General features: G+C 39.5%; 1 protein-coding gene across 1 annotated transcript in view; it reads left to right on the top strand.

Moving 5' to 3' along the window:
• Positions 1-1,402: 1,402 nt before the first annotated feature.
• The window catches only part of LOC110595143 (integrin alpha-1-like), an 83,381-nt gene continuing 73,929 nt past the window's right edge, over positions 1,403-10,854 (top strand). The window contains exon 1 of the mRNA XM_021709757.1: positions 1,403-1,736. Coding sequence (XP_021565432.1) covers positions 1,676-1,736 — 61 coding nt within the window. The 5' untranslated portion in view covers positions 1,403-1,675. The remainder of the gene's footprint in view (positions 1,737-10,854) is intronic.

The raw sequence follows: 10,854 nt of genomic DNA, 5'->3' as shown, positions 1-10,854 counted from the left end.
CTGGGCAGACAAAACCTCATCTCTACAATAAATCAAAAAATAGCCGGGCGTGGTAGTGCACGCCTGCAGTTCCAGCTACTCGGAAGGCTGAGGCGGAAGGATCGCCGGGAGCGTACCACTGCACTCCAGTCTGGGGGAGAGTGAGATTCCAACTCAAAAAAAAAAAAAAAGGCCGGGCTCAGTGGCTCAGCCTGTATTCCCGCGAGGTGAGTGGATTGCCTGAACCCGCGGGTTCGAGACTCGCCTGGGCAGCGAGACCTCGTCTCTACAATAAGTCACAAAATCAGCCGGGCGTGGAAGCGTGCGCCTGTAGTTCCATTGGCGACAGAGTGAGACTCCAACTCAAAAAAAAAAAAAAAAAAAAGGAGTTGAATTGAATTGATTCCCCCAGACATTCTAAACAGAAATCCACTCATCTATTCCTTCCTGTTCTTTGAAATTCTCAAAACTCCTAAGACACATCTCTACTTTGAAATGAGCAAGTATTCATTTTAGCTTGAATACTTGACTTTGGACTCAGGGAGGTTGTCAACTCACCAGGCAAGGGAAGCACTGTGAAATCCTAGGCACTTCTGTCCCCTGTCTCTCAGAAAAGAATCCCATGAACACGAGTTAATGCAGTTTTACACATAAAAGTCTGCAGCGAGAAAACAATGAAGCAGTGCCTCAAGTTCTTTGTTAGACTCAATTCCCTGTGTACAAACATCCTAATTCGGCTTCAACAAAATAGCCCACACACATTCCATTTCTAAAGAGACGGCTTTCCTCCCTCCTTGCCCCTCTCCGTTCCCCCCCGGATTTGTCTCTTCCTGCCTCCTCTTTTCCTCCTCTTTTCCTCTGTTTCCCCTTTCCTCGCCTTATCATAGTCTTCCAAAAGAAAAATGGATCTGCGACCACCTTTAACCACGAATCACCATAAAGGAAGCAAACCCTCCATAAACGAAAGCAAAGCCCTCAAGCGGGGCGTGCCGGGGGAGTGGGGACGCCCCCTTTCGTGCGAGACGACTTCACAGTCAAGTTCAAGTGTCCGCAGGAGAGGGAAGGGGCAACCACGGGTCTGCTCGCTTTCACAGACGGCCTGGTTCGGTCCTAGGAGTCGAACCCCCCGGGAGGCTGCCACCCCTGAGGGCTAAGGAGCCCGGGCACTGACTGTCAAAGCGCTCTCCCTGCCCAGAACCAGGAGAAGCAAGGGGTGTGGAGGCGGAGCCACCGGGATGGCGACACCCTCCCGAAGGTCCAGCCCGTGACCGCCTTCCTACCACCTTAGGGATTTGGCACAGACTGCGGGATCACCCTCTCAATGAAAGGCAGATGTCCCTTTAAGGTTTGCTGGGGAACCCTCGGACTTTAGCCTCAACACCGATCCGCGCAGCTGGCTTTATTTGTCCATGTCTCGGACAGAGCCAGAGGGATTTCAGAGACCCAGAGCGCGAAGGGGCGGGCGGCGGGGCAATCCGTCTGGGATGTGAACAGCGTGGAGCGAAGTTAGAGGCGTTCGACGAAAACACAGGAAATCACTCTCGCGCTCCCGGGCGCGGCGGCCGGCTGGGCCGAAGACTGGGAACCGCGGTCGCGGCCGGAGTGGCCCAGACAGCGCGCGCAGCGCCAGCGCCTGCTCCCGTCGCGTCCTGCGCTCCCCGCCAGCGCGTACCTCTGCGCTGCGGCCGCCCCGGCCATGGCCCCCCGGCGCCGCGCCAGCCCCGGGGTCGCTGTCGCCTGCGGCTGGATCCTCACCGGTGAGCGACTCCGCTGTTCTCTGGGCATCTCCTGCGCGGGTTCGGGGCTTGGAGCCGGGAGGGAGGGACTCGGAGTTGTGGGTCGGGGAGGAGGAGGGAGCGCCCGTCCACTGTCGGGCACTCCGGGGAGTCGGGCCAGCTTAGAGCGCAGAAAGGAGCTTCGCGTTTGGGTGTTGATAGAATTCGTTTTGGTGTCGCTTCAAACCCCTCCATCCCAGGGGTAGGAGCGGGGCAGTGCTGAAAACTTTACAAGATAGAACGGACTTTTCAAATTAAAGTTGTTTTAGCAGCATGCATTGTGTTTTAAAACTTTGCTGAAGGACTTTCTCCTCCTCTTTGAGAGGGATGATACCTATAGGGCGCACGATTTATATGCAAAATTCCTACCCTCGGGTTGTTTAGAGTGGACATTATTGCACTTTCTTGCCATCTAGTATTTAGGATATTTTCCACTGCAAAACAAGGAAAGAGAGGGATGCAAGGCAAAACTGCTGCTTGTCCCTAAATGATGTTTCTATGTTAGCATCCAAGAGAAGAAAAATTTTGAAATGCAGAAAAGAATAGTGGCATTTACTCTGTAAATATCACATCTTTTAAAAGTCTTTTTTAAAAGATGCAAAATGTGGTATTGTTACTGTGTATAAACATGTATTTTTAGGGAAGAGACTTAACAAACACAGTGGAGATGCAAAGTTATAGATAACGGAGAAAAAGGTTGAATTATAGCAATCTAAGATTTTTCCAAATGATTAAACCCCTGATCAGATCTTTTTTACCAGTTACTGATTGAGGAGGGTATACCAGTTGAAATGGTGAACAAGGGAAGAAGGCAGATGGGTACAAAAAAAAAAAAAAAAGATAGAAAAGATAGCACTGATAGAAGCTGTGTGAAAGAAAAAATTATCTGATGAGTGGTTTCATTAATGGTTGGCTTTAGCATATCATTAATATTCAGTTGTTCTGTGTTTTTACTGCTGTCACGCTTATCAGTACTAGTTAATTTAGCATTTTTTATCATTAAAAATGGGGAGGGGAGAAGCAAGCCACTTTAGACCTGCCTTGAATGGCCAATCATTGTTAAGTGTGGATTAGCAAGCAGAATTTTTTTTTTTTCCACAGTGAGGTGGTGTAAAGAGAGTTAATAATGAGCCACTGGCTTTTCATCCAAACATTTTTTACTACTCAGGAAATGTCCAATAATCCAAACAGTGCTAACTTCTGAACTGCATCACGGCCAGTGAGTGGCTTTAATTTACCAGCTACTGACACTAAGTTTTATACATATTTGACCTATGATTCCTGTCCAACTCCAATTTTTGAAGATTGTTTGCATTTTGTTATTGTTGTTATGCAAAACTGAATTCAGTAGTATACTAACTATTCAAATCGTGCCTTTTTTATTTGACCAAATAAGCAGTCTCTGGTGCAGAAATGATCAAATAAGTTTTTCATATCCTCTAAAATGACAAGAATGAGGGCAGGCCAACTGGCTCACACCTGTAATTTCAGTATTTTGGAAGGTCGGGGTGAGAGAATCACTTGAGACCAGAAGTTTGGGCAAAATAGTGAGGCCCCATTTCTACATTTTAAAAAAATTAACTGGGTATAGTGGCATACTTCTGTAGTCCCAGTTACTCAGGAGGTTGAGGTGGATTGCTTAATCCCAGATGTTCAAGACTGCAGTTAGCTATGATCGCACCACTGCACTACAGCATGGGTGACAGAGCAAAACTGTCTCTTTAAGAAAAAAAAAAGCATTAAGATAACAGAGAAAGTTAACAAGTTAAAATTTTATATATATATTGGTGTAATATGCCTTGCTGAATCCAGGAAGGGACTTAAAAGAAAATAATGCATGGATATTTCTAAATTATAATATAAAAATCTCTACTGTGTGTGTATGTGTAATTCAATCCTAGTGAAACTTAGAATTTAAAAAAGTTATTGCCTATTGCTCTTCATATGTGCTGTTATTTGTTCCCATTTCACAGCACAACATTAAGGATCTGATTTTTTGCTGCTTCTTTCCTTTGCTGTCTTCCCCATCAATCATCATATTCTGTCAGCTCTTCCTTACCCTAATTTTTCATATGTGGAGACTTCTCATCAGTACATACCTAATCTGGAGAAGCATCACCATACCTATCCAGGCACACTAATGTAGACCTCGCCTTCTGATCTCCCATCTGACCCAAGCTCTAACTCACTTTCCTAATACATATTTTTATTATATCCTTGGTGTTTCTTTGTTGCCGTTAAGATAAAATCTACAATTCTCAACTAACTACCCTAATCCAGCATTCTCTATCTCCTTCTACCTCATTATCAGTTTCCTATTTCTGTTGTAACAAATTGTCAGATTTACCAGCTTAAAACAACATAAATTTACTGTCTTACACTTATATAGGTGAAAAGTGCAAAAATCACCAGGGCTGCATTTTTTTCTGGATATTCTAAGGAAAAGTCGATTTCCTTCCTTTTTCTATCTTCTAAAGACCACCAGCATTCCTTGGTTTGTGACTCTTTCTCCATCTTTAAAAGCAGGAGGCTAGAATTTTGTCGTCACATCTACTTCTCTGACTCTGGATCTATTTATCTCCCTAAGGATCCTTGTAATTATACTGGGCCCACCAGAATGATCTCCTTATCCTAAAATCCTTAACTTAATTACATCTGCCAAAACCCTTTTACCATCTAAGATAACATATTCACAAGCTCCGGGGCTAAGGACATGGACATATTTGGGAGAACATTATTCTGCCTACAAAAACCCTTAAGCATAAACTGCCCATTATGGCCGATTATCTTTCCTTACTTTCTCCATTATTGTCATGCTCATTTTGCCACTGCAGATAAGATCTTGTTGTTTTATGCATCTAAAAAAGAACTCCACCCTTCCTTCCCACCACCCCCTGTCATCTAAGCAAACTCTCCATAGCCTTCAAGCTGGGTTTACATCAGAAAAACAAACGATCACCATCCCAATCAACTTCCCATTAAATTTAGAATTTCTTGTATTAGCCTCTTTCTACATTTAGTGAAATGACCCTTTAAGAAAGATGTTCTCCTTTATGTCCAAATAAAGTCTTTACTGTTATTTTACGTATGCCAAAACCCCAGCATAAACTAGTGGCAAATATAAAGGATTGAACTGAAGAAAGTTTCATAAATGGGCAGCTTAGAGGACTTAAGAGAATCAGAAAAGAGGGTGGAGTACCTAGAACAAACAGCAGTGGGAAGAAAGCACCTGCGGCAACAGTGAGAGGAAAGACCATGAACTTCGCCTAGGCCTAAGGGGGCGACTGTGTTAGTTTGACTACGAACTCTAGCTATGGAGGACGGATGTGGGACTGGAGTGTGCTCACACGTGAAGGAATGTAGCTAGTGCCAAAGTTGAAGCCCATCCATAAATAGCCCCCTTTCTTCTAAGTCGCTTATGTCTTGCCGACCTCTCCCATTGGCCATATCCAGATGGCAAAATTCAACTTCCCAGAGGACAAAGACCAAGACAGACAATAACAGAGAATAACTAGTACCACTTAATGCCAAAATATGTTATGTGCAAGGTCCTGTGCCAAACACTTTGCATGTATCACTTCATTTTAAACTAAAATGGGAGAAGTTTGTAACTATTATTCATAGTTGAGAGATGAAAAAAATCAAAGTACAGTATTAAGTGGTTACTTTGTCCTAAGTTGCACAACCGGTAAATGACAAATTCAGATCTCTGACATCACATTTTGTGCTCTAAAATAATATACCATATAAGCTGCCTCAGTATAAATCCATTCTCTCTTGTTCACCTTTCTACATGTGAAATCCAAACATAATTGCTAAAAGACTTGGATAGAGGCCTGATTGATGATGCAAGTGAGTCTTATTTCCATGATTTTTAGGTGTACAGGGAAATTAGATGATGACTCACCATACATTAAGTATAACTCAAATAAGACTACTATCTCTGGTTATTAAGAATATAAATATGCTATTACCCCTATGAGTTATATGTCTCTCCTCTCTAGAAACATTTTGGTTAGCTTAGAAGCAAGGGCTTTCTTTAGTAACATTTTTTACAGGCAAAATTTCCTATTTAAAATGAAGTTCAGTGAAGAGATGGGAGATGGCTGAATATGGAGAGGAAGTCAGTCACTTATCCAAAACAAAGAAAAGACCACCAATGGTTGACAATATATTGTCAGAAATTAATGAAGATGGTGAAAATTGTCTTAGCCATTATGATTTTGTAAAGACAGCAATTAATTTATAATATTTTTTGTTTGTTTAGTAAATAGTGCATGTAACGTGTGTGTGTGTGTGTGTGTGTGTGTGTGTGTGTGTATGCTAAGCTAGTTTACTTATTTTTCTTCTCTGCTATCATTAAGCTATTTTAGCTATTTTGATGCATGAGTTCTTGGGCCACAGTTTATCACTGTTGATCTTACTTTGGTAGATATTTCTCCACCTCCAACCAAACAAACTTCCCACAAGATTTAGAACTTGCTGAATTTCCATATGCCTCTTAAAATATTTTAATAGAATAAAGCAGCTCGTGTTTATAATATATTCAGGAAAGCTGGGGACCAAAATGCTATTATTTACCTACACTGCTCTGCTGTATGAAACATAAAATAGTGTACTCAAATTTATATTCAAAAACTGAGCTGAAAGATATCTTAGAACCATTGCCATAGTGCTAAAGTGAGAATAGATTGCCTATTCAGAGCAGTCTGTGACTGAAGAATTGTATTTGCTCTCAAAGCAAGTACAGTAGAGTATCAAGGGATGCACATGACTGCATATATTCCTATCCTCAAGATTACTGAGCTTCTTTCAGCTCCTGTATTATCCCGGCTCCTCTAAAATCTCCTTGAATAAGTAGCTGCTCCCACTGCTGCTAATCTCAGTTCCACATGAATGTCATTTCCAAGTGACCCCATGGAGTAGACTGGACCCTCACCTAGAGACATGTGCACACCTAGCACCTTTGCTTCTATACCACAAGTATTATAATTAAATATCTACTTGTCTGTCTTCCCAGGTTGCTGTATGCTCGCTCTGTGAGGGCAGGGTCCTTGTCTATTAACCTTAGTACCTAGGAATAGTTGACATTTTTTAAAAATTGAATGAATCATGAAAGAATAGATAAACTCATAAGATACTCAAGGGATCAGATTGTCTCCTTTAATTATATGCCTACCTGGAATATTTATAACTTCCCATATTTATATCTAATTGAATGGAAGACATCATCAATTGACACAACTTTATTCTATGTACCACTAAGAAAGACAAGCAGTCCCAATCTAGGGATTGCTGGATTGTTAGATGCATCTTAAGTTTCAGAGATGTTGTAATGTAGGAAAATGCACATCTGAAAATTATTATCAAGAGAAACGGTATATCTGCATGGTAATTTTCTGTCACATTTCGTTGAACATTTAGAAACTGTATCATAAGACTTCAAAGAAGCTAATATATGACACCTCTTCTAGATTTAAAGATATGAACATTGTTCCTCTTAGTTCTCTTCAAGAGCCAAGTTTATATCTGATTTAGGGATAATTTTTCCCCTGGCACCAGCACCACACCAGATCCCAAATACTCTGAATACTCTACCTCAGGAGGTAGAGTACAAGATGGAAACAAAAGTAATCGAAGATTCCAGTTGCACAGAATTAATGACTTTAGCTTTGGCAAACGCTTAACTTTCTGCCATGTTAGTGGTGAACTTTAGGGCTGTGTATATATGAAGGGGACTAATTTTAATCTAGACTTTTCTATGATTTAAAAGGAAGATGAAAAAGTCAACTAAGGTTTAAATGAAAATTGAAATGCATGCTCTGGCTGGTATTAATAATTCACTTTATGTGCAAAGACATTAATTCTTTTTTATTCAAACAGTAGATCACTATAAACAAGATAAGTGAAAAATATGAATAGAAAAATCACTATAATTCAGATATCAAAAGGTGTAAATACATATGCTCTTGCTGTATAAATTATATGAGATCTGATGAAATAAAATGTAAATTCTTCAATTTGAATAGAGCACCTAAATCCCATTAGAATATCAATGATTAAGATGGAGTACATATTTTGCTATAAATTCTGTACTTTTACTACAAATCAAATGTACTTTCAAAATTATATTTATTAACTAGACTTTTAGTTTGCCAAATAGTAGTCTTAAAATACATGAGTATTGACCAGCTCTTAAAAATATTTGTGTTACACATTTTATTGTAATATTTTTGATTAAATGATCCTATGCTATATAAGGATATCTACAAATAGAAACTCACACCCATACTCTTTTACTGACAGGATTTTGTTTATTTGGTGGGAGGTTTTGTATTATTTCATGACAACTGCACGTAAGCAGTTTCAATCACAGGAAATTTAGATAGTGAGTACAAGTTCCTTAAAAAAAAAAAAAAACCAAAAACCCAAACTTTCCCTTTCACTTTTTCCCCTTTTGCCTGTATTAGTTGAGTAATCCTTCCAGTCATCCACTTAGCTTTGCTTGTGGAGGTCACATGGGAGCCTTTGTATGGTCTGAGGTTTGCATGATCTGTCTAAATAAATGATTGCATTTAACACTAGACATTCCTAATTGGAGCTCTGGCTACTTATTTCTTATTTTGTAAATTTCACTTTGAGAAACATGTATAATAAAACTAATTGCTATTATGCGTTATTTAAAACATTTAAAAATAAGTTTTCCTAAGTAAGAGATATTTAACATCATCATTTTTTAATCCAAGCATGGATAGGTCAAAAAGGTTTATATAAACCTACCTTTTTTTTTTTTTTTTTGAGTTAGAGTCTCACTCAGTAGCCCAGACTGGAGTGCACTGGCCGCTCCCTGCCACCGCAGCCTTGACCTGCTGGGCTCCGGCGATCCTTCCGCCTCAGCCTTCCAAGTAGCTGGAACTACAGGTGCGCGCTTACCATGCCCGGCTATTTTTTTTTATTTTTATTGTAGAGATGAGGTCTCGCCAAGTTGTCCAGGCAGGTCTTGAACCTGCAGGCTCAGGCTATTCACTCACCTCGGCCTCCCAAAGTGCGGGATTACAGGCTGAGCTACTGAGCCCGGCCTAAACCTACTTTAAGAGTAAGCCCTAGCCGGTTCCGTGGTAGCACGTGCCTGTAGTTCCAGCTACTTGGAAGGCTGAGGTGGAAGGATCGCTGGAGCCCAGCAGGTCGACGCTGCGGTGGCCGGGAGGGGCCACTGCATTCCAGCCTGGGTGACAGAGTGAGACTCCAACTCAAAAAAATTTTTTTAAAAATTTAAAAAAAGAGTAATCTTCTTTTTAAATTTTTAGCAACATTATAAAATAGAATGTGATGTCCTAATTTTAGGGTGTCAGTAATAGAAAGGTTAAAAACCAAACTAAAGGAAAACTGGTAACTACTCATTCTTTCATATAACAAATATAGTTATGTACTACTTGTTGTGTTGTGTTCCAGGAACACAAACACAAATAAAGGTAGTCTCTGCCCTTACTTGTGGTCTGGAAGAGGCGATAGACATGCAAAGAAGCAATGATGGAATTCCCAACCCAAAGAGTTTTAAGCAGAGGACTGGAAAGATCAAGTTTGTGTTGTGGGAAAGTAAGCCTTGGAAAAATAAATTCAAGATGGAAATAAGAAAATGTATATAACCCCTACTATTTAAGGGCTATTATGTTAAGCACGGGGCATTCAAATAAGATTTTCATCCTTTAATAGTTTGTAAATCTCTGTAGCTATTTTACAAACTATTTCTGACATACTATTATAATAGGAATGATTATAATTCACTCCACCAATGAGGTGCACAAACCATTTCATTCAGTAGGGCTGACCTAAGTTTCCCCCGGAAGGGAGGTACTAAAATAAATAAGTGTACCCAACAGATTATCTGTCAGTAAACTCTATCAAACTAGTTATTTTTCCAAGGCTGAATAACCATGATTATGTTAAAATGAGCCCTTGCCCTCTGCTTTTCTGACCCAGATTTCTAGATGCAAGCCAGACATTCTTAGAGCTCTACAGCGTATCAAGTACCATAATCTCATTAGAACTTCATAAGGACTGTCAAATGAGAGAACAGGACAAGTCATCTTATTTACAATATAGGATGAAAAAAATTACGTTTATGGAGATAGGAGACTTATCTAAAGTTTCTATATTCCAGCTAGGAAGGATCATAACTCAGGTCTGTCAATTCTTGGTGCATAATCATTAAAGTAGGAATCAGTCTATCATCACTAAAATGGCCCTTAGAAAGAATCAAATTCAAAAAATGGAATGCAAAATTGAAAATAAATAGTTTAGAGTGAGAGTAAATGTGTTGTTCAAACATTTTAAAAATACTATTGCAGTATAATTTTTACAAGTACAACAATTTTAATGATTGAATTCAAATTTTTCAATTCTTAGGTAAAAGAAATTGAGTTTCAAAGAGACCGAGTGCTGCCAAATGTTACAGTAACACAATTGAAGGGTAAAAACTACAACCCAGGATGCTTAAATTTTAGCTCAATTCTCTGTTTGAGACACTGGAAGTGTCTCAAAAACAACAAATTAAAAACTTTTGGAGGAAACAACACTTTATTTTTCTTCTGGAGAGATTAATATAAATAAGACTGTAAGAAAATAGAACTAAAACTACTGATATAAACATTAATATATTCAAAAAGCCAATAAACATGTATAAAATTAGAATTTAAAGCAACAGAGCTAAACCATGGTCTTTTTCTTTTTGCTTGTATTGGAAAAGAATGAAGATAAATATATAGCCACAGCAGCTTTTAAACTACCATTATTGAATTAAGTGAACTATATTCAATAACTATATAAGTGTCTGTTAAAATTGCTACCGTGCTTACATTTGACCCATAGTTCATCATTCGTATATGAGTGCCTACTGTGTGCAAGGGACCTTACAAGGTACGATGAAGGGATGTAAGGATGAATCCATCCAGAGTTCAATAAGAGAGAACAGATATATATTCAAATTAATATAACACATGGTTTCAAGTTTGAGATAATGTTTAAGCTGGACCTTAAAGATAGGTAGGCTGTATGGAAGCAGGAATAAAAGGAAGTGACTTTTTTTTTTTTTTTTTTTTGG

The sequence above is a fragment of the Carlito syrichta genome, unplaced genomic scaffold (assembly GCF_000164805.1).
Source record: "Carlito syrichta isolate Samal-C Ts95f unplaced genomic scaffold, Tarsius_syrichta-2.0.1 Scaffold280203, whole genome shotgun sequence".
In the NCBI taxonomy this organism is placed as follows: Eukaryota; Metazoa; Chordata; class Mammalia; order Primates; family Tarsiidae; genus Carlito; species Carlito syrichta.
This window is presented reverse-complemented; position numbering and strand designations above follow the sequence as displayed.